At 36.7% G+C, this 24,320-nt stretch overlaps 2 protein-coding genes across 3 annotated transcripts; one reads left to right on the plus strand and one right to left on the minus strand.

The window, feature by feature from the left end:
* Nucleotides 1-7,856: 7,856 nt before the first annotated feature.
* On the plus strand, nucleotides 7,857-12,895 carry LOC108682271 (UPF0488 protein C8orf33 homolog). 2 transcript variants are annotated; one of them, XM_018171410.2, is made up of 4 exons: nucleotides 7,857-8,048; nucleotides 9,061-9,289; nucleotides 12,071-12,205; nucleotides 12,563-12,895. In XM_018171410.2, exons 2-4 carry the CDS (start codon nucleotides 9,109-9,111, stop codon nucleotides 12,847-12,849), a joined length of 603 nt encoding a protein of 200 aa, XP_018026899.1. In that variant the 5' UTR covers nucleotides 7,857-8,048; nucleotides 9,061-9,108; the 3' UTR covers nucleotides 12,850-12,895. The 2 variants fall into 2 exon arrangements, with proteins under 2 accessions (XP_018026899.1, XP_018026898.1); XM_018171409.2 differs by having other exon boundaries at nucleotides 7,857-8,034.
* A 239-nt stretch (nucleotides 12,896-13,134) lies between these two features.
* LOC108682270 (serine-threonine kinase receptor-associated protein) lies at nucleotides 13,135-21,937 on the minus strand. The gene is made up of 8 exons (XM_018171408.2): nucleotides 21,832-21,937; nucleotides 17,729-17,888; nucleotides 17,330-17,469; nucleotides 16,913-17,063; nucleotides 16,388-16,512; nucleotides 16,044-16,156; nucleotides 15,572-15,748; nucleotides 13,135-14,822 (listed from the first exon to the last, which is right to left on the minus strand). Exons 2-8 carry the CDS (start codon nucleotides 17,844-17,846, stop codon nucleotides 14,660-14,662), a joined length of 987 nt encoding a protein of 328 aa, XP_018026897.1. The 5' UTR covers nucleotides 17,847-17,888; nucleotides 21,832-21,937; the 3' UTR covers nucleotides 13,135-14,659.
* Nucleotides 21,938-24,320: the final 2,383 nt, after the last annotated feature.

Genomic DNA, 24,320 nt, shown 5'->3' on the forward strand with positions numbered 1-24,320 from the left:
AAATTCGTAAAAAAAAAACTTTGTAAAACTGCTGTGAATTAATTTATCGCCCATCTAAATCAGTGGTCATTTTCATCTCTCATTGTATTTCACTTAAATTTGTCAATGGCCTCTATACTTACCAAGACGTTCACCACAACCACCATCAGCTCGGTAGCAAACCTTGCACTGGGAATTTTGTGTTCCAGACATTGCTGGAAGTTTGAGTGAGGCCTGGTAGCCCCAGAGAGCGCATTTCCCCGCTCCCAACATGCGGGTGTAGCAGGCGACTCGGACCCAGTCCAGCGTGGTGGCCAGCCCCATGCATTGTATGCTGGAATGGGCGATGGTGCTGTGGTATTGCGCAACATTCGCAAGCAATGTCGTGTCCACCAGCGTCGATTTCCATTCTTTGACGATTCCTTCACACTCCTCCAGGGCGTGAAGCAGACACCAAAGTGTCACAAGATACCGACAGAAATATCCTAGGCTAGACCTAACCCTATCGAAGAAGTTCGCTGGCTTGGTGAACTTTCGACCTCGTCTTGTATACGGAAGCCGCGTGGCTTTAGCGCTTGTCATTTTTCTTGATTAATTCGATAATGAATCAGTTGCGTTTTCTCAAGCGATCACAATTTATGTGATCACCTAGAATTAGGTTTCCAGCAATCGTCTTATTCTCTATTGATACAATAATGATGACGAGAAGTACTTGAATTTTGAAAATAATGCAGAATGGAAATAAGCTGTAAGGCCCTGATGCAGAGCTGATGATGCAGAGGTCCTGATGCAAAGCTGATGATGCAGAGGTCCTGATGCAGAGCTGATGATGCAGAGGTCTTGATGCAGAGCTGATGATGCAGAGGTCTAGATGCAGAGTTAATGATGCAGAGGTCTTGATGCAAAGCTGATGATGCAGAGGTCTTGATGCAGAGCTCGCCGCCACCAAAGCACGAGTGATTCACCGACAGGCGTCGGACGAGGGGATCGGCATGTCTTATCGGCGCATGCAAGATATCAGAAAGTTACTTGTTCGCCATATCGACAAGAGCCTTATTAATTCACCACAGAAGATCAAATTGGCTCCATCATGCCTGATGTGATAAAAACGATTGAAATTAATCATTACCATCTGATTGGCGCCGCGAGGAGCTTTGCCTCAAAGTGAAGTCCGATAGAATCAGCTCACTTTACCGTTAATAATATAAAACCTTTCAACAAATTTATCAAGGACTATCATCGTAAAAACATCAAGCAGCTTCACTGATGGGTTTGCACAAGTTTCCGGAGCTAGATAAAAGTTCAACGGAATTTCACACAAATATTTATGCTTCAGCATACGGAAACAATTGCCGTACAAAATTTCCGCCCAAAATAAATCGTTTACAGATGAATCGTATTTGCGCCCTAATTAATACGAATATTGTCGCTCCATAATTTTCTTCAGTTACTTCACTGCAGGAATTTTTGTAGCTCACTGCGTCAACAAAAAAAAATAAAAAACCTGGTGCTTGAGTTTCTCAGTTTCGTAGCATTTAAATAAGATTTCCTATATAGCGAGCCATATCTCCAGCATGAAACCGATAATGCCAGAAATGATGAATTAGAAATCAACACGGAAGTTCAGGCTGAAGCCGCGAATCAAACAGATAAACGTCTTTACATATCTCTATATGAACGCACACTAACTTCTCGGGATAGGAGAAATTTTAATTTATTTAGACAATGTTCGCTTTGCGATAGAAGGCAATAAAAATGTATTGATTCGTTCAATGACTGAAGACTCAAGCAAACATCTGCATGTGTCTGCATTTTCAAAGCTCACGATTTTCTATCAAAGCAAAGAGTTATTTTATGATAACCAGCTAAACGCTGTACGAAAGTTCGTTTACTATTTACTTATAATAGCTTGCTTCCGCGGGCACCATAGCAACTGAGAATAATACCAAGCAAATGCATTGTGTTGGTTACAAGGAATCTAGAGCGAAGGTTAAATGAATCTTCGCATGAATTTTTTGGTGGCCCGGTGGTAGCAGTTCAGAGTACTAGGATTGGAGCAGAGAGTTGCGGGTTCGAGTTCAGCTCTGTGCGCCGGTTTCTAGTCAGAATCGGCAAGGAGACCGGGCAAAACAAAAATTGAAGCAGCGAGTTACGTGTTTGAAACCGTAACAAGCTGTGAATGTTCTGCGATGTTAAGAATCGGTGATAGGCCTACGGCCTAATAAACGCTGAAACCGTTATATTGTATTTATATTAATTAATGTCTACACAACAAGCACGTAAAGGAAATTCTAGCCTCACCAGAACCCATGCTTCCATTACACTTTCCAAGGCAATCGTAAGAATTTGCAAAAATTCAAATTTCTGAAGCCATCACTAGAAAGGATTAACGATTTGATACATTTCCTCTCAAGTATTTTGTAAAATTTTGCACATCGAATGGGTGATTATGGGTGACCTCTGCAATATACTATAAAATGCGGCAATTAATCTAAAAAATATAACTCAGTACTCACTGCAGTGAGGGACAGAGAGCGCATTTTCTCGTCGACGAAAACGTGGTCACGGACGGACAGACAGACGGACGGACAGACGGACGGACAGACGGTCATGGCGAGCACAATAGTGCATTTTTTCCATATAGAGAAATGTGCTAAAAATGCAACACCATCCAAATTAAAACATTTAAATGTGAAGAGTAACCTTCTAAATTCAATTTAATTCACGTTCATCAAGTTACTTTAATTAGTTAAAGAGCTTTTACTACTTAAATTAAAACTTCAACTTAAATAATCATATTCAAATTTTTGGCCATTATACTGATAGGGGTGATGTTTTTAAATATGGTCAGATGATTGGTGATTGGGAGAGGCATGATAACTTAGAATAAAAAACGAAAGGGGGGCCGTTGTGCTTCTTTTTTGGGAGCAGATTTGAAGTAACCATATAAGGCCACTTACCGGACAAGTTGTATCAAAAGTGGATGAAAAAAACTAAAAGCAAAAGTGGATGATATTAAAATTAGAAATTCATTGTACATGTTTTACATTAGAGACACTGCATTTTTAGAAGTGTTGTCTTTGAAAATTAATTTTTAAACGGGTATTTTAATGGCTCATATTTTATCAGTTTCAGTGGCGCGGTGAAGCGGATATTTCATAATTCCTTCATATTTCTTCTTTACCTATTTCCTATTCCTATTACCTGCATATTTCTTTGCCTATATATTTCTTCTCTACAAAATTCTTCCTCGGTATGTACAAGAGGAGCGCTGTAGGAGCGCATCAGTCGTCGATGAAATTTTAATAAAAAAGTTCATCGACATTGTGGTGGGAAGTGAGGTGCTATAGACATTTAATTAAATGTAAAATGAGAGCTCAATTCAAATTAATGCCCTTTCAAGGCATTAATTGAAGTTATCGTGACCCGAAATGAAATCAGTGCAAAAAAGCAGTCACCCTTTCAGAAATAAAAACAATTTTCAGTTTTTTAAGACCCGCGTAATCAAAGTTAAATTTGTAAGAAAAGCAGACTGGGTTACCAGTTTTTCCCGGTGCATTTTTGCGGTCGTTCCTGAGTGACGGATAAATGATCGTTATACGTGTACGTTTGTATGTGGCGAATAGTTGATTGATTGGCGAATAGTTGACGAATAATTGATCGATTACGGCGAATAATTGATCGTTTGCCGGAGGCGAATAGTCGATCGTATATATATGGCGAATAACTAATCATGTGCACGTGGTGAATGATTGATCGTATGTGTATGGCGAATAACTCATTGTGTGCATGTGGCGAATAGGTGATCGCTCACACGTGGCGAATAAGTGATCGCTTGTCCGTGGCGAATAATTAATCGTGTGTGCATGACGAATAATTGATCGTGTGCATGTGGCAAATAAGTTATCGGCTGCATGTGGCGAACAAGTGATCGGTCGCATGTGGCGAATAGGTGATCGTTTTCTTGTGACGAAAAAATGACCTGTATGATTTATATAGCCTGCATATGTGACTGATCGTTTGCATCTGGTGAATGTCGTATGTATGTCGTGTATATGAGGCTCCGCTAATTTTGTTTATGGCGACCCAATCAACATGCGGTCGACGACGTCTGAGTTGCCCATCCTTTGGTGCGGAATTAAGATTCGGAGTCACCATCAAAATGAGGGCACCATCACATGAGGGCAAAAACTGTTCTTTTCTTTACATGAATTTAGAACACATTTTAAAAATCAGTATAGCACATCCAATCATTTTAATCAACGTGGAAACTATTTAGCCCTCTTTTCGATCAATATTTAGGTAATGCATTTAGATGAAAATTTATTCTCTGTTTTATCTAGTCGAAAATCAGTCTACGGCCTTCTAAAAAAAAAATCCGAGCTGAGAATTAGACATTCCTCAGTCGGACTCATAGAGCATTAATTATTGTTAAAAGAAATGCAGTAATGAAGGTTTTGTCAATGCATTTATACTCGTTCGATGTTTTATGAAAATTTGTGACAAATTCTGCATAAATTCCAAAATTCCAAATTGTCATAGTTAGATAAAGTGCGGGTTATTATTAAGTTTATATGCAAAGTCAATTCTACTTTAGATTAGGAAATGACGGATTCGTTGCAACTTGTCACATGAACTAAGCGTTTAAATCAAAGAAAACGCCAAAAAATTTATTTTGTCTGCAGTGAAAACTTATCGGAGTCCAGCTCCATCATCAGTACAAAAAACTTCATTAAATAGGACCTACAAATACAAAATAGGACCTACAAATTGCCTAAGGAATGCAAAACCTATTGCATAGGTTTCAACGGTTTCAAGTGGAACCGTTGGATACGAACTCATACAGTGGATACAATCATAACACTCAGGTGACGTCATAGTTTAAAGAAGGTGAGGGAGTACCACGGGTAGCTATTGCTATAAAAGTTTCACCACGATGGTATGCTGCTAATCTATCCACCGCAGCTATTTATAATCGTCCAATTGCCAAACTCCGAAGAAGAGGATCAACAATGATTGAACCGTAACCGATGACGCGAGCTCTAGGTACAAGAGCAGCCACTTAAAGAGCTACTTTCGAGGTGCTACTTCAAGATCCCAAATAAATTTATCGAACTGAAACTTTAAACACGTGCTGCGTCTAAGCTTTACCAGGATTTCTAAGTAGAAGCCGAGCCAACTGCCACAACCAAACATGATTGAGGCTGCATCTTTCCATCACAGAAGACCCGATGCGGTACTCAATAGTATAGCTCTATCGTCCCCTTAGATAATATAATTATTAGAAATGATACATGAACGTGCGTTGATGTGTACAATGGCAAGTGCGGATCCTAGGCCATCAAAGTTCGTCGATGCATCATTGCAAAACAAACAGTTTTTGTATTCTTCTAAGTTCATCTTATTAATTAACAAATAATCTATATACTCGATGAATCGATACTGCACTTTTTTCACCGCGACATTCGCAAATTTACACGGCAAACTGTTTAAACGTTGTTAAGGCGTCAGCAAACTTCATTTCTTTTATAAATGTTACGAACTTGTTCAGTTGAAACTAATTGATGACAGATGTTGTGTTTTGGTGAGAGCTTTCAAAATAATTGGCTCTTGGCCGTGGAAAATTTAACCGATTTGCGGTAGCTATACGAAACACATAACGGTATATTTTCGTGTCAGAAACTGGCGATCATTGTATAACAACACTTCTCTTTAACTTCACTTCTTGGTTGTCTGTTTGTCTGCTACAAATCTTGTAATCGAAATTTAATACACTTCTACTTATCCTATCGATCTGAAATTTGCGCGCTTGCGTAAAGTTGGAGACAATGCATGAATCAAATGACAAAATAAATAATTTTAGGAATAAAAATTTTTTCCAATATAAAAAAGTAAAAAAATAATTTTGTCAGCTACAAATCTTATAATTGATATTTGACACACTTTTACCTGTCCAATTGATCTGAAATTTTGCACACTTGTGTGAAGTCGGAGGCAGTGCATGAATCAATTAAAAAAATTATATATTAGAAAAATTGAAAAATTAATTTTTTATTATTCGAAAATAAAATGAGAAATTCATTGTACATCTTTAACATTGGAGACACTTGATTCTTTAGAAGTGTTGTCTTTAAAAAGTAATTTTTAAACGTATATTATTTTTTAGAACTCATTACACAAAAAATGTCTGTGTCGCACTAATTGCGCATAAAATGGAGGGCAACAGAGCCTCATTTTACAGAGAACGACGCAGAGACTGCGTGGCGGCAACCGTGCACAGAGATCGCGCCACGCCAAACTATGATCCTGATTTCATACACATAAGTTAAAGGTGGTGTGTGTATTGACATTTAATGAGAGAGGTACTTTTCACGAACATCCCGAGTCTCTTTGCTGCGGGTTGACCCCTGTTTTTGAATTTTTAGCCATTCTCGTCATATTTAGGTTAGTTCATCTTGAGGTTCGTTCGTGTATTCGTGGTTTTTAACATGGCTGACTCTACCGCGTGCGCACACTTGCTTAGAGTTTGTTGGACGATGCTTTGGATTTCTACTAACATGAGTACATGAGGTTTTTCATGAAGGACAAATGAAGAAACTGTTGATAATTTGCGAAAACGAGTAGCCTGCAAAAAAGATTAATGAAGCTGTGTGGCACAGTGTGAAGAAGAGAGTCTAAGTACTTCAAAAACTTTTCACTGGAGAAGGCAATTGTCTGCTTCTTCTTCACATTCAACTTGAGAGCAACACCAACGTCTCGTATCATCATGTCACGTCTCGAATCGGATTGGCATGTCTCTAGGTCCTGTCATGTAAGCTGCCATACGATAGAGCGCAAAATTATCATTTCCAGATAAAATAATCATCTGGGTTTTATTTATTCCTGGGCCATTTCCTTCTTTGTCTCGTTTTGTCCCCGGAAATTCTTGGTTTCATTTTTTTTTTTCAAGAAAAAAATTCCCGTATTAATTTGGTTCCTGTATCTCTTCAATCAACTTGAATAGCGTAATTTTTAGAAATTCTTACAAAGCCTGAAAATTTTTAAATTATTTGTATTGTACCCGGTAGAATCTGGTCAGTGATAATGTATTTGAAATGAGCAAGACGACTACCTGAAAATTAATGAGAGAACTAAAAGAGTTGTTGTTTGGTACAAAGAAACAGGAAGAGAATGGAATATGGTACGTAGAACGAGTGAATGGATAAGAAAGAGGAATAAGGGAGCTGCAAGGAATGAACGATTAATTGTCGGGAGTCGTGCCTAAATGACTTATAAATGTATATTTCTTCAAGCCTTATCATTGAAAAGATTGATTTGTATTGCCGCATGCCGCAAGGCCAGACGCGCTTTCAAATAACGTAATCCGTTTACTGGGCTACTCGCTTGTAAATCTGCAAGTGATATCGAATGTTTGATCAATTATTCGTCATATCAACAAATGCCTCGATAATTCTAGGTAGTTATTAGGCTCATGATGAGACTTTCATCCCTCTTCAAGCTAAACGACCTAATTTTTCGATCTTGACGATTTTATACACATTTACACTCATTTTGTTCTGTGATCTTGCTTCATTTTGCTGAAAAAGACATTGTATTTGATCACCTGACTCACAGTTGCACAATTCACATTACCAGGTTATGCATAGCTACGCCAGCCATAAATAAAGTGTATAAATGTGAACGTTTATGTCAAATGTGTCATAAATGTAAAACGCTCCTGTCTCCATGCTAAACTTTAACCAAGCATTAGTTATCTCCTACCCCTGAAACATTATACCTGTTCAATTAATTTGTTTTCTTCTACGCCCCATTTTCACAAAGTCCGGAATCAAATAATTATCCGCCACGCACAATGGATCTTCTTTTCGCCACGTGTTCTACTTCCAACAAACCAGTTGTTCCAGCTCTTCGTGAGTTAGTCTCATTTGTGTTCTCGACTCGACTCTTCTTAGGCTTGGTCTGAGTGGCAGTGGCCTCCAGTTGACTTGCTTAATTGAGCACTGATCATTGCAGCTGTAATAATATAAAATGGCCCCAAAGAGAAATAATAAGCCAGTAAGAAACTAAGTGTAAGAAGTTATTAACTATTGTCCGATAACCCGATTTGTCTCTTGTCTAAGCTAATAAGAGAGTAAAAATTATACTATGGCATTAATTATGTTAGACTGAAAACCTTAAGGGGACCGTCTAACCCAAAAATCGAAAAATTTCACTTTTTTCGTTTTTTGGTCCATTTTAAAGCTGCTTTTCAGGCGCATAAATCGGTGTAATTGGCATCTCTGTGCGTGCGTTAGTTTGTTTTTTATTCATTTTAGTATGGTTGGTACTATTGGCCGATATCAGTGCGCGGACCTCTGACGTCGGCTCTGACGTCGCTCTATAGCCGACCAATCGAGCTGGCAATTTTGAACGGCTTGCTTCAGCGGCCAATGAGAGATATCAGGGCGGAGCTCTCATTTTTACGCATCCAATGGTGTAAGCAGCATGCCTGTGCGTGTGTTAGTTTGTACGTAATATTGTGTTTACTACGACGCGATCATTGGTTGCCGTGCTAGAGCGCTGTCGCTATCTAGCCTCGTACCAGCGTTGCAATCGTTCTGTGAGCTTCAGTGTGTTTTGAACTGTGCTACTTGTAGGTGTTGCGAGTGTTTTCTCTCTCCCCCTAAATTTTGTGCAGATTTACAGAATTCTTTGAGGTAAGATGCCGAAGCGAAAGAGGCAGAATTTTGGTAAAGTTGGGTATGTTCAACCGTGTGATCGGCGACCAAAGCCNTCGATGTTGTAGGACGATATTTGTGGGAGGAGATAGATTTTCTATAGTAACCGTTATTTTTCCGTTTTCTATGAATATCACGTTTTCTATCAATTTTTTCGAAAAATTCATAGAAGTAAAATGTTTTTATTTTTACATTTTACGTTTGAATGTGAAGTTTCATGATGATCGGATATTAACTTTAGGAGTTATAGGCTATCTCCAATTTAGGTTAGACGGTCCCCTTAAATGTATTCAGCTAACATGAATTATGAATATGATTAATTTTATGATTTTATTGCTATTATGATGACTTTCATTTTTTCCAGAAAAAAGCTTCACAGCCTTCACATCCTCCTGCACCGAACAAGATCAAGATGAAAGCCGATTCTTCATGCCTGTTGGACAATCCAAAGAAACCCACGAACCGACCTGAGAATTCAGCAGATTCAGATAGTTTGTCCCAGGAAAATGATTACCAATTGACTTATGAGCTCATGTGGTGTGTGCAGCAAATGGATGGATTAAGAACTTCTCCCAAGACCACAGAAAAACAAGGTAGGTAGTGTGCTTTACTATTTACAGTTTATAGCTTGTGTGACAGTGTGAGAATATGTGTACAGCCCTTTTGGGCCAAATCTAGCTGTCTTAGCCCTGTCTAGCACTATCTTATCATTTTTTTAGCCACAAGATTCCTGCTAGATGAATCTAACTTTTTATTTTATTGTAAACAAAGTAGACAATTCACAATTGGAGTTAGCCTATTGCTTATTGGACCAGCACCAGCACAGTAGCTCCTACCATCCAGGAGATTTCAAATGTATTGTAAATTTTTCATTTTGGAGCTGTGAGATTTCAGTAGTAAGTAGATAAATTCTAATTCTGTTGATAATTCAGCAGTAAGTATATAATAAGTAGGTAATAATTCTCTAATTCAGATTTATTCAGTAACAAGTAGATAATTTCTACTTCTTTTTATGGTTGTACCATCATCCCTAGATAAAAAAAATGTGGTCTAAAACTGAAGGCTAATAATATAATCTCATTATAGAAAAATACGGTATTTAAGTTTGATTCCCAACAAATTTTAGAAATTTTGTGGCATGGTAACAAAAAACACCTGAAGATTTGTTTGCCCAAAATATTTTCATTTATGTTCATGTTATTTTGTAGCCAATCTCATGTCATACAACTTGCCAATAGCAATGGAACTTTGGAAGTACTACAATAATAATTTACTTAAAAAAAATCTGATAGAATTAGAATATGTTATCATGTACTGCTAATTTCTGCTAAAGATGAGAAAAGTCATTTAGTTGCACTTGTTAGAGTAGAATTAGGTCTTGTCCGATGAGTGAGTGCCTAAATAATTGTTGAAAAAATATATTAAAAACCTGAAAACTGAACACAAAGCTTGGAATTTTTTTAACAGCTGCCAAATCAATAAACTCGATGATCTAAAAATCCAGTAGCAGATTGGTGTATGTACAATTCTTTGGTATGAAGGTCATTAATCTGTGTCATTATTGAGAATAGGAACAGTAAAAGTAACTTTCATTAACTTCTTAATCACATCTTGAAGACTGTGGAAATTCACACTATATATACCTAAACTCTTGTTAGTAGCTGGTTATCATAATTCATAGAGGCATGATGATGCAGCTCCCTTAACACGTTCCCCGCGTATCCAGATTTCCCCAGTATTCCCTTATTGCGGAAGGCTTTCAGTGATTGCTGCTTCAGTTAGGCGCCATTGGCCGTGACAAGAGGAGGTGTGTGCTGCTCTGTGGCATCATAGCTTTGCATAGCTGCAATAAAAATGTTGGGACACATGTGGTACATTACGCAAGGAAATAATAACCACATGTTATTCTTGCGTATTGTACCACCGGTGTACCAAGTATTTATAGAGCCATATATGTACCATAATAGAACAGAACGGAATAGAAGGGAATAGCAGGGAATAGAAAGGAACAGAAGGGAATTGAAGGGAACAGAAGGGAATAGAAGGAAATAGAAGGAAATAGAAGGGAATAAAAGGGAACAGAAGGGAATAGAAGGGAATAACGGAATAAAAGGGAATAGAAGGGAACAGAAGGGAATAAAAGGGAATAGATGGGAACAGAAGGGAATTATTAGTTAAAATTTTCACAGTTACTTATCGTTTGTTCAAGGAGATTTACGAATAAAATTTTGGTTCATTGATTTGTTTTACTTAATAATCCACTTTTTGAGTGAACATTAATATTATAAAAGGGAAAGTTTAAGGGCAAAATTTCGAGTTAAATGTGTTTTTTCAAAACGGCGTAAAATACTGTGTTTGGTACACTGGTGTCCCAATACGCAGCAGTGGAATATCACTGTTGGTACACATATGGCCCAATACGCGGGGAACATGTTAAAAACTTACATAGGAATTTTGGTTTAGATATGATAATTTTTTTATTACTAGACATTAATTTCATTAAAAATTAAAATCAAGCTAAATTATTGCATTGTTGACTTTAGTTGTTTATTGTGTAAATAATATATATTCAATCTATTCCATCGCGTTTGTCACTATGTTGCCTAATTAATTATAGCCAAGTTTGCAAGACACATGAGCAGCAGTGAGCCGATCATCATTTCTAATAGTCCAACAAATAATGACAAATCGTTATGGCCATCAAATGTGAGGGCAAGTGTATTCAAGTAGAAAATCTGGGATAAAATTGGTGTTCAGTTGAAATGGTTGATTAGAAGCACCTAATTTCTTTGAATTGTATATTTTTGGGCTTTGAAATACCTATTCAATCAATTGCTATTGAATTGTAAAGAATTTTCATGACATTTCATACGTATACATTTCAATAAGTTTGAATTTAACCCTTTGGCAGGCAATTTAAAATACTTCTTTGCTCATAAAAAAAAACACATCTCCTGGTTTGTCTTGCATGTTAAAATACCTACAGGCATTTGAAAGAAAATTGTTACTACTGAAACTGACTCATTAGGATGCATTTTCTTTTTTTGAAAGAAGCAATAACTCTTCAGCTAGGTAATATCAGTAACATCATGATATTGAATCATATGGAGGTTTGATGTTTTATTTTAAGTGTTGCATGCCTCACTTTACATAAATATATGACCTTACTAGGAGTGACTCTATTTGTTAGTTAAATACCTACTTCTACTCAGATTTGCCCCATTATGTGAAGTTTTTGAGAAATGCTCATGAACAGAAATATATTAAAATTCTTCATACTTTTTTGTACTAGCCTCTGAAATTTAAATATGCATATCCCCCTGCTGAAGAATTTTGTGATATTCCTAATTCATTATTGTTGCTTTTATCTACAGCCTTTGAAGTTCGTAAAGCAATGAAGTCTTTACTGAATGACAAGACTCCACTTATCAAGAAGCGCCAATTGATGCGCTTGTATTGTGGGGACTATCGCAAGAAGATGGCTGAAGATGATGAGAAGCAGAGACAAGGTGAGCATTGATTCTTGCTTTACCAAAGCTGAACAGAAATTGATGTTCATGTAACGTTACTTCAGAAAATTATTGTATTGAAAATAGTTGTTGGTTTAAAATCATTGCATTCTGAATGGAACCTATGTTGTTCGAAAACTCAATCATTGAAGACCAACATTACAAAATCTCTGACAAATTTCTCAGCATCACTGAGAATCATCATTTTCATCAGCCTATTAAACACATTGCTTTTTACGTAGCGCACCAGAGCTTTCTTATAAGAGGCAAGACGTTCCTACTCCGCGCGTAATGTGGTGAATAATTTATGCCCAATCCTTATTTGTGTGTCATGAGTAATCTTGTTTTTTTTTTCAGCATTGCCCTGTTTGGCTAGACAACCTTCAATCCCAAGCTCTTCCCACTGCTTCAGGAAAGCCACGTCAGTAAGCAGAGAGCCTCTAAACGATGACGGCGCGTTATCTTCGAGCATCAATTCCTTAGGCCTCGACTCGCATAATTCACCATCAATTACAGAGGAGTCCAGTCCAGGCGAATGTGATAGCCGTACAACTATACGATCTTCTTCGAGCGTTGCTAATTTATTCAAAAATAGGTCTAACAATAGTTTCTCCTTCAATTTCGATTTAGCAGTTGGGAATTGATTTCACTCCTCAATAAAACGAGTTATTTTTTCGTACTACGACAGTCTAAGTTGTTTGATTCTTTTATTATAGATACAAAGGAAGTTCATTTCCAATGGAGGGGCCAATTATTGTTATACGCTTCCTTCGGGTGCACAGATTTCCATGAACAACAATATTAGAGTCATTGTTCTTTATTATGATACAATTTATGTTGGTCAACAATAGAGAAATTTTAAATTTTTTTAGCGAGAAAAGTGCCAAAAGGTTCTTCTATATTTGTCAATTCAAGGAGAGAAAATATCATTCAGCCATAGAAAATTTTATAGAAAATAATTTCAGGTTTAACAAAGGGCTTACAAAAGTACATTCACTACAAACCAACCTAAAATCACTGGACGAGATTCATGTGATAAATAACTGATAAACATCAACAGTCGATATCGTCAAATGTGGCAGCTCCCTACAACAATTTCTGAAACTGTTCATGAATAAATGTCGAAGAAATGCAATACGCGAAGGTTAAGAAACCCCAAACCCGACACCATCATGCAAGCGCAGCGGTATGAAAGTGTCATCTGACAAAGGGCAGCTAAAGTTTTCAAACTACTCATGTAAGTGATACTCGCCCTTCTCTAACTATTCGAAGTTCTAAGAAAAAGATGAGCGAACAACGAGAAAATCTAAATGTGGGACAAATCAACCAACGCACTACATGACCAAACATCAGAGACGTTTTGTAACTACTTCTAGTCAACAAGTTCGGCAAGCAAGGAAATGATACAAACTAGGACAACCATTAGACCAATGCAACATAATGTGATTCTCTTGCAATAACGAGAACTTGATTCGGTAGCTTCAACAAAAGTTGACTAAAAAAAGAGCATAGGAAAAGCTAACAAGACTTCCAAAATGAGTACAAAACATTCGGAAATTATTTACCCAGAAATTCCTATTTCTTGATTGTAAAAGAATTTCAAACTTTTAATTTGGTCTCAATATTGCAACATACCTGCATGCATTAAATCGAATTTAGGGCATTCGAGTGATATGGCATACAAGTTCAAGCCATAATAGAATATCCTTGATAAATGTGGCTAAACAACTTCATTGAAGTGGCAAGGCAAAGTTCAGGATAAATGCACAATGAATGCCTTTTCAACGCAGAAAGAGAAGTTTGACAAGGTCGAGATGTTATGCCAACATTCAATAAGATGTCACGAAAATCATCTAACTGAGAATCCTATACGCAAGCTTTTATAGAAAGCTATTAGAATAGCTAGCATTAGGAACGCTTATGGTTCAATTACTAGAAGAGAAATGCGAGTTCTGTGTTTCAATAATTAAATTAAAACCAACCTTAATTTATCCATAAAGAAGAGGATTAAACTATGAAGCACTGCAGCGTCACATTCCGAATGCAAAATTAAATTTTATAAACCGATAGGAAAAAATCGAACAAAAGTTATATAGAGCTGAAATGCAAGTACCGAGTAGTTGCGATGAAATATTAAAAGGGAAGATAACAAAAAGATAACGTGATGGGAAGAATAGAACTAAGTGAAAACAAGACGACAATTGCATTCCTTTCTTAGCTGGAAGAATTCTACCCATGAAACGTTATCAACGCGGGATGTAGTCAACAGTTAATAGCACAACACTGAACAGCGTTGAACCGAGAGAGCAACGGATGAACTCTGCAAACTGTTGTAATAGAAGACAATGTTAAATAGAGCCCAGGATTCACGATAACGAAAAGTTCAAGAGTGCCCAGTTTTTAACCACAGTTCAACAGTTTTCGAATTCGTTTCATGGTGGAGATGTAGTAAGCTCAGCTATCTCCAGTTAATCCATTAGCCTCGGCATCCGCTCCACCAGCACCCGTTCCCTCGACGCACTTCCATAAGCCGTAGGTCTTGCCAACCGTTGTCTGCCACAGACGCAGTGTGCCGTCTTCGCTTCCTGATGCATACAACTCGCCATCCGGACTGAATCTGCAATATTCATTTGTTTTTATCGGTGTAAATTGTAAACCGATCGCTTTTTAATAATGGGATAATTGAAAAAAATTGGCCACAGAATAACTGTATACGGAACTAGTTTGTACGCGTTTTGTTTGCCTTCTTGTTCAGTTATGAGGTTATTTTGTGTTGGAACGGCACAACGGAATCGGGGAACTCACAGCGAATAATCTTTTCATATGAATATCAGATTCTATGCAGAATTCAATTCAAGAAAGATTCATTAGTTTTTAAATACCTAAACTATGAGAATCTTTGTTAATTATGAAACGCAAAAAGGACTACTAATCTTAAAGATCTTATCTATTTGACAGCAACTATAAACTAAGTTTTTAGATGACTCGTAACTCCGGATATCGAAAGATAAAAAAAATACACCATGAATTTTTGTAGGCCCTTACTGACGCGGCAAAAAGTTTTCAAATCAACTGAAATGAAAATTATTCCGGTTTCTCAGAAAAATAGTATAGCTTCTTATTGTGATGACGTCTGTACAACAGTCAAACGATCTTAAAATATCCACAGAAAAATGTGCAAAATTTCAACTTTTTTCAATTCATTTCAAAGAGAATAGAAGCCAATTCTTTGGCAAGTACTAATTTTGAAGGATAAGTAAATACCTACAATCAGGGCACGAGCCTGGGAACAAAGTTTGGGCGATAGAGTATAATGTGAACATAAAAATCAAGACACAAAAAATGGATTTCTTACTCGTCTCTCACCTCACGCAATGAACAGGCCCGAAATGCCCTTTAAATGAGTCGAGCTCCTCCAGCGTGTCGAAGTTGTACTTGTACATCTTGAAGTCTTCACCACCACAAATAAAAACAGACTGATCAGGGTGGAGAGACGCCGAGTAAAGAGTGGCTGGCAGCACAGCACTCTTCAACTCCCGCAGCCTGTCAAATATATTGTTTAATTAGTCACTTCCGCAAACAACAGAACTGATTGCTCCCTATTAACGTTTCATTCACTTTTAAATTTATATAACAAGAGAGCTCATAAAATTGTAATTAACTTACAACTTGAAACCACACAGACCCAATCATGTTCAATTATTATTATAGTGGCAATTTATAACTCGCATAACAAGCTTGATGGTGAATTTTGTTTAGATAACAAAGCATCGTGATGATATTTGGACACTTTAAGTATAGTGTCAGTACTACGTAAGAAATGGAGGCGGCAACTCACGTGGAGGTGCTGTAGAAGCTAACTTTATTAGCGTACGTAACAGTTAGGACACAACCGTCGGCTGACAACTCCAAGCCTGAAGCCGAGCTGCTCAGATCAAGCTTCAGGATCTCCTGTAGTCATAAAATATGTAAATTCCAAAGAGTTGTGAACAATTCAGAGCGTTGATAACTGAAAATAACTGAAAGCAAATGTATTCCAACAGTCGGCGGCTAGTTTGTCTGTTATGAACGAAGAAAATGAATAGGTACTGCAACAAGAATATTACAGGTATTGAAAGAAGTACTTTCGACATTGCATGACATGCAATAAATAATTCTGAAAAATTGTATTTGAGCTCCGACCTGTTTTGAAGTTATGTCCCAACACCGCACAGTCTTGTCATCAGCACAAGAGAAGAGTTTGGTACCTTCACTGTTGTAAAGACAATGCTTGATGCTGGCCTCGTGCCCACTGAACACAATGGGGTCTGTAACAGCACAATATTGAGTCTTAGATCGCGTAGATACCACACATGACTAATAAAATCGAGTAACAACAGAATTTCCTGCACATGAATGTATTTTCATGCAATCATCGCCCAATAGGTGACTTAACTTAGTGAGCTCAATCAGAACAATTCAATAGCAAAAAACGTACTACTTGGCTTTCATGCACATGTAATAGTGAAATGAAAAGAAGCAGAACAGAAAAAAATTTATCAAACACAGGAATGATGGCTAGCTGTAACATACCATAGTCATCAGTTTCTTGGCTAGTGCATTCACCTTGCTCAGGCTTGTTAAGGTCAATAATTTTTAATTGCTTACTTCACTCACCTTGCTCAGACTTGTTAAGGTAAAAAATTTTTAGTTGCCTACTTCACTCACCTTGCTCAGGCTTGTTAAGGTCAAAAATTTTTAGGAGTTTCTCATTGGATCCTGTCAGCATTTGATTCGAGTCGGGGGAGAAGTCAACACTTTTAACAATATGCGAGTGAGAAAAAGAGTGCAGCTCCTCTCCTTTCATGGCATCCCATACCTATTAAACATAAATATATAGTTTACAAAAGAACTATAGGTAGAAATTAATTTTTCAGAGTTAAACTAACTCAAATTGCTCTTCTTTTAAAACACCGATTGTGAACTAATTTCTGAATATTACATAGAAATTCATTCAATAATTTTCCATCTGGCTTGATTTACAAGCCAAAATGGTTTAATTAACAGTCCAAGCAACACCAAGGAATTACCTACTTCAACTCGTTGAGAGATTTATCACAAAAAGTATTTTTGATTAAAAGAGACCTTAGCAGAGAAGTCAGCAGCAGCTGTTCCAGCTCGTGTAGCTTGGCTGTTGAGCGCCACGCCCCAGACAGCTCCTTTATGGCCCTCGAATGTTCCGATCCAATCACCAGTGTTGCCCTGGCGCAGCATTGGCTTACCATCTGTTGGAAATAAGTCAATCATAAACTTTAGTAAAATATGGAAATGGTTACCTATTCCTTTACAATGAAACAAAATTAATAATACATTTTGCCATAATAATTTATGAATTTTTATCCCTAAAAATTGAAACTAACTTTGTGAACAATCGTAAAACTGAAATGTAAATAATTGACAAGAAATATGTCACAAACACAAATTGACCAAACAGAAATAGGTATACTTTATTATTAAAATATTTATTCATTGCAGAATCTTTACCTTTGCATGCAGATATGAGGTAATAGCCATCAGGACATAATTTGGAGAAGGCAAGATGAACAACAGGTCGAGTGTGGCCACTGCAGGTCAAAGGAGTTTGTCGCAGAGAAGAAGTCATGGTAATTCAGATGACAGCTAATACCAGGAAGAGAGTCGGCACCTGCAATAAAAAATAAGATTTAGTTAACATCAATTTAGCAATCCTAAAAACATCAATACAAGTCACAGGTAAATATAAATAATACATTAAAGAAATATTTTAAGCAAATATATAAATATAATCCACAAATTTTCAGGAGAAGCATAAACAACTGGAGTAACCTTGACCAAATTTGTAAAGAATTTTAGCATCATTAGGCTTTTTTCAACAGCTTTGGCATGACTTTGAAAATTGGGTATTTGCACAACTCAGGACAAGCATGAAAAGAAAATAATAGGCATTGGCTGGACTCTCCCCAGACGAGAGAACAGATTTTGATATAAAAAACAAAGTATTTCAATGAGAATTATAATCAATGTATAGTGCATTGTAGTCAAAATTTACAAGTTTCCAGCCAAATGAATCTTACTACAATTAGCAATAGGTTGAGGGACCAAAACCAAAATTTGAACAAAACTATGTTGCAAGCAATTGTAGACACATCAATATAGTAGACATAAATTCGTTTTTTTTTTCTTATTCTAGTACAGCAGTACAAAAAAGGTAACAACAGAAAGTGGCACCTTATGCTTACACATTATTGACAGAAGTGCAAATAAGATTTGATTTGGCATGTCAGATTTGTTAGTATTATTTTTTTGTGTGTCTCTAAAAATGCAGTTTCTACACAAAATTTGCTGAAAAAAAATCACCAAAACACTTTTCTTTGACAGCTGAAAAAATATCACAGCTTGGAATAAAATTAAAAGATGGTAATTTATATGAATTTCTACAAAAATCTTGCTGCTCTCCAATTGGAAAAATTTTCCAAAACCATTAGTAAAAACCCTTAATGTAATGAGAAGCTTTACAAAATTTGCTGACAGATAGTATGTGCTATTTTTCTAATTTTGTTATGAAATAATATAGGCAAGGGCCATAAAATTGGATAAAACTGATTGCAAGCCTAACTGGAAATTTCTATCTCTGACAGACATAATTTTCTTACTTGTGACAGAATTAGGCTTTGCATACAACAATGGGTTTGGGAGGAATATCCTATGTCTTGCCACAACATTGATTGATTCTCCAAAAGTTTGCTTAACTTCCTTCCTATTTAAAAAGTTTTGGTACATTTAATATGTACAGTCTTTACTGCCTATGTAAAACTTCGATGTTGACCTGCTCCACTGTGCAGAAAGTGGGTGAATGTCACAAGATCTTTGGTGATGCATCAGTAGCAAAATTTATGCCTTCAGAAGATCTAGCCAACACATTTGGATTGAAATTGTTGCATTTTAGATATTCACCAGTTGTCAGTCAACTATTTAGAAAATAGTTGAAAATCTGAAAGACCGCAGGAGGTGCATGCAGTGAATAATGAGAACAATAATAATTCTAGACCTAAGAAATGGTTGCTAGGATGTAGGGTTCATGATAGCTTTGTTGATATGAGCACAGTTGTCAACATGTGATTGAAATTTGTCAACATTTGTTTAACAGCTGTCAACATCTGATTAACAGCTGTTAACATCTGATTAACAGCTGTCAACATTTGATTAACAGCTGTTGACATTTGATTAACAGCAGAAACATTTGATTAAAAGCTGTCAACATTTGATTAACAGCTTTCGACATTTATTTAACAGCTGTCAACATTTGATTAACAGCTGTCAACATTTGATTAACAGCTGTCAACATTTGATCAACAGCTGACAACATTTGATCAACAGCTGTCAACATTTGATCAACAGCTGTCAACATTTGATCAACAGCTGTCAACATTTGATTAACAGCTGTTGACATTTGATTAACAGCTGTCAACATTTGATTAACAGCTGTTGACATTTGATTGATAGCTGTTGACATTTGATTAATAGCTGTTGACATTTGATTGACAGCTATTGCTTTTGGTGGTGAGATTCATTTCCCCCATCAAACTTTGTATAGATTTTCTTCCCTAATTGGGATTGCCTGTTGCTTGACCAAGTTCAAATATATTTAAATTAATATTTTAGGAATTCTGCAGAATTACTGGCAATTTTTCTACTTCAAAATTTTGTGATGAAGTTTGAACAGGCACATTAATAACTCTAACATCCTATTTCTTCTGGTAAGGATTGCAATCAAAGGCATTTCATCTCATTTATAGGTGTTTTTTTGCTAGCTTTCCAAGAAATTGCAGCTCTTACTGGCCTAGATTAAATTTTCCTACTTGTCTTCAAAATTTTGCAGCTACACCTACAAGGAGACAAATTTTTTATCCATTTAGAATCTTGCAGCCCTGATTGTACAGTTTTTACAATTAAGTAGAAGATAATTTATCAATCAAAAATCTTGCAACCAAAGTGGCAAACCAGAGATTTTTTATAATCAGTTAATTTCTAATTTCCTCATTTATTCAAGAGCTGCATATCTTATTAATGATAAAGCTAGCACCCATGAAATAGTGGTGGTCTACTTATAGGTATTATTACATTAGGAATATTGGAGTAATTGGACAGAACTTTTCTAGAATTGCTGGTAAAAATAATCATTTCATCATGAGTGATTTTAAAAATCACAGGTAAAATAGGCCATTTTTCTTTTTTTTTTTACTGAAAAAGTTGAGTAAAAGCCATGGTCAGGAAGATGTGCCAGGTGCGCGGGAATTTATTTTGTCATTTTAACGACCTGCGCGGTGCGCCGTACTATGCTGGTAAAAAATGCGCCGTGCTTTAGAAAGCTAAAATAGTTCTACTATTTTAGTCGACAATATACACGAGTATATTAACTACGCGAGTTGAACTGACAATAATAAAATGTAAGACATGTCCGGGTTACTTCTGACTCTTCCGCTTGTCCGCCTTGTCGGATACGGAACGTACGGTAATCGTAAACTGCGGCTATCATACATACAAAATGTAAACAGACGGTGTTTACTGTTGCCATATGACTTTGGAGAAAATTTCTTCTAAAATAAAGTTCTAGATTTCTCATTCACCAAATTTCCATATCAAGAAAAATCATATATTATTGAAAGATAATTAAAGGCAAATGCAGGCATACTGTACTGAGTAATGTGAATATTACGTCCGTTCCTCCACAAACTGCTCGTGCGCGGCAGCGCGACGTAGAATTGATGGCCGGGATTGCGCAAACACGTGCGTGAAGAGAATCAATTTTCATTACATTGCGCCAACTGTGCACAGCAATAGCTTAAAAAAAGTGAAAATGTGCGGGAAAATTCACCAAAAACATACATCATCCTGAGTGTAGAGTAAAAGCCATTGGAACAGGTAAAATTGGCCAGAGCCGCCAGATTCATGGCATTTTTGTCTGATTCAAGGCTGGCTCCAGTCCAATTCTAAGCTTTTGATGTGGCTAAGTTTTCTCTTCATCCCTTGGCTTGTCTGTGTTATTTATACTGTGTATCTAGAAAGTAATTACCAAAAAATGTTGTTAGCATTTATTCATGTGACAGAGTCAAGAGAATTTTATCTATGTTCTTCTTCCAATATCTAAAATAATCTTTTGTCAACAACCAATGTAAAGTCTCATGTAGATTTCAGATTAGCCTTTCCCTTTGCCAATTGCCTTTAGGTAGGTACACATACAAATACAATTAACCAAGTTTAAAAATATTTCATGTGTAATTTCAAGACTCAGGAGTGTATGCAATTCTGACTTTTTGCATCACCGGTCAGGCTGTCCAGTAACAAGGATTGAATAATGAGATAGTAATAAACTCAAATTGAGATAAATAACAAATAAAACTTATACGTACAAACGGTACAAGGAGTTAGGAGCTGAAAGACAAAATTACATTTACAAGAACTCCTACCTACTTAGTTTTAAGTGTGAAATTACACAGCAAAACAAACAATATTAATTGGTACACAACGATCATAATCGGTTAATGTGACAAAATTTAGAAAATTAGAATTAGTCGTACAAAATTACGCAACATATAACGCATGCTTACGTTAGAAAAGGACCCAACGCAGCCGCAGCAGCGAATAAGACAGGGTCGACCACAGGAAGACAGACGTGAAGTGAAAGCAGCTGGTAAGGAAGTACCGTTATCCGCACCCAATAGCCGGGTGTTTACGGACTGAGTGACTGACAGCGGTCGGTAAAAATATACGCTCATGATGTAAAATACTAAATCATGTGTCGCGTCGGAATCTTCCTAGATAGTCACCTGAGTTAAATTTATTTCTTTCAATTATACAAAATAAGTGCTGCGTGTAGTAACTGTCCTGAGGAGCTGATTATTATTCGTAATTCGTGCCTAGATGCTCACAGGTTAACTGGCTTACAATGTCGTCAATATCAATTGCATCGGCAACATAAGAGCATGACGATTTTCTAAACTATAATTTTTTAAGCCTTATCCATTTGATAACTTAATCTATAATTGCGGAAGTTTGTCATTTCTCGATAATTGTTCCTCATTTTTTGTGGGAAGCGAGTTCACCGTCACAGTGAATACTGCTGGATTCATGGACATGAATGAAGTATTTTACCATCCACATGTGGATTACATGGACGTCGGTCTCGTGTGGTTTCAATTATTGCTCTTGCTCGCTTCAATTGATTTAGTTTGGTTAGTGATACATTTCCATCTTCACTTCCGACATGAACATTTCTTGTACAGGCAGGTAGATAATAAATAATACTTTTACTTGATAGATCTGTCTGGGCTGACACGGTTAATGTACTGTATAGTATAGTATAGTATAGTATAGTATAGTATAGTATAGTATAGTATAGTATAGTATAGTATAGTATAGTATAGTATAGTAGATGTATTAACTTGCGTTTCAATATGCCTATAAAATTTTAGCTCCTTGTCGACACAAACTCCAAGATCTTTTTCCACGCAAGACTTCTCAATCATAACCCTCTCGTTGCAACGGTGTCTTCTCATGCTGTAAGCTTGCTGTTCGTTGTTCTTGCCGAGGTGAAGTACTTTACACTTGTCAGCATTGAAACGCAGCTGCCACGCATCAGCCCAGTCAACTAAACTATCAAGATCATTTTGCAGTTGCATTTTATTTGACACATCCTTAACTGTATTATAAACTTTTGTGTCATCGGCATACATGGAGCACACGCTTGACACTACTTCTGGTAGATGGTTTATAAAAGCGACGAACAAAACAGGTCCAAGAACGCTTCCTTGCGGTACGCCACTGCGCACAGTTACCCAGTCTGATACGGTTCCGTTAATGCTGACACGTTGTCTTCTGCACGGTTCCGTTAATGCTGACACGTTGTCTTCTGCCTACTAGGAAATTCCTGATCCATTGGAGTACATTTCCCTCGATTCCCAAAAAAATTCACTTTACGTAACAGTCGCTCATGCGGAACACTGTCAAATGCCTTGGCAAAATCGAGGTACAGTGTATCTACTGGCACCCTTTCATCCAGCAGGCGAGTCCAATTATTCAAGGTAGACAGGAGATTAGTGGTGCATGATCTGCCAGCAATAAAGCCATGCTGACAGTCTGATAGAAGATGGTTAACAGTCAAGTGATCTATAATCCCATCCCTCATAACCGATTCCATCACCTTACACACAACACTTGTGAGACTTACAGGACGGTAGACAATCAATTAAATGTGATCAATTAAAGAAAATTTTTCAGGTGGAGAATAATTCTCGTGAATTTTGCACACTTGTGTAAAGTTGGAGACAATGCATAAGTCAATTGACAGAATAAATCATTTTGAAAATGTAAAAAAATTTATTTATGATAAAAAATGGAAAAAAATTGTCTGCTACATAACTTATAATCAATATTTAACACACTTCTACCTGTCCAATCGATCTGAAATTTTGCACACTTGCGTAAAGTCGGAGGCAACGCATGTTTCAATTGACAAAATAAATAATGTTGAAAATTTTCAATTTTTGTTCCAATATTTAAATAAAATGAAATATTCGATTTTTTAAAATTTCATAATAAAATTAGAAATTCATTGTACATGTGTAACACCGTAGACACTGGATTCTTTAGAAGTGTTGTCTTTAAAAAGTTTTTTTTTGTGCTGCATCTATACGGAGACAACAAGTCTCCGCTCATGCCAGAGCGTTAATTGTAAGGAGCTGATGTCGCGTTTAGCGCTTATCTCGCGTTGTTTAGCACTGCCCAGTATTGGTCGCATCATAGCATATACAGTAACTACACACAAAGAAAATAATAACGAACATAGCAGGTAATTACGAACATAGTAGATAATTACGAACATAACAGGTTATTACGAACAACATTTCTTTTGATAGCTTAGCCATTGTTATATACATGGACAAGGTTTTTTTTTTTAATTTGATTGGTGAAGAAGTCAATGCTCGATTTCAAGGTAACGTTAGTTTCCAGAAATAGACATATTTGATAATAAAGTGATCATCATTGCAATATAGTTATACTTGCTCCCTAGTTTGCCCATTGGAAAAGTGTCCTCTTC

This window comes from Hyalella azteca, unplaced genomic scaffold (genome assembly GCF_000764305.2).
Source record: "Hyalella azteca isolate HAZT.00-mixed unplaced genomic scaffold, Hazt_2.0.2 contig4316, whole genome shotgun sequence".
Lineage (NCBI taxonomy): Eukaryota > Metazoa > Arthropoda > Malacostraca > Amphipoda > Hyalellidae > Hyalella > Hyalella azteca.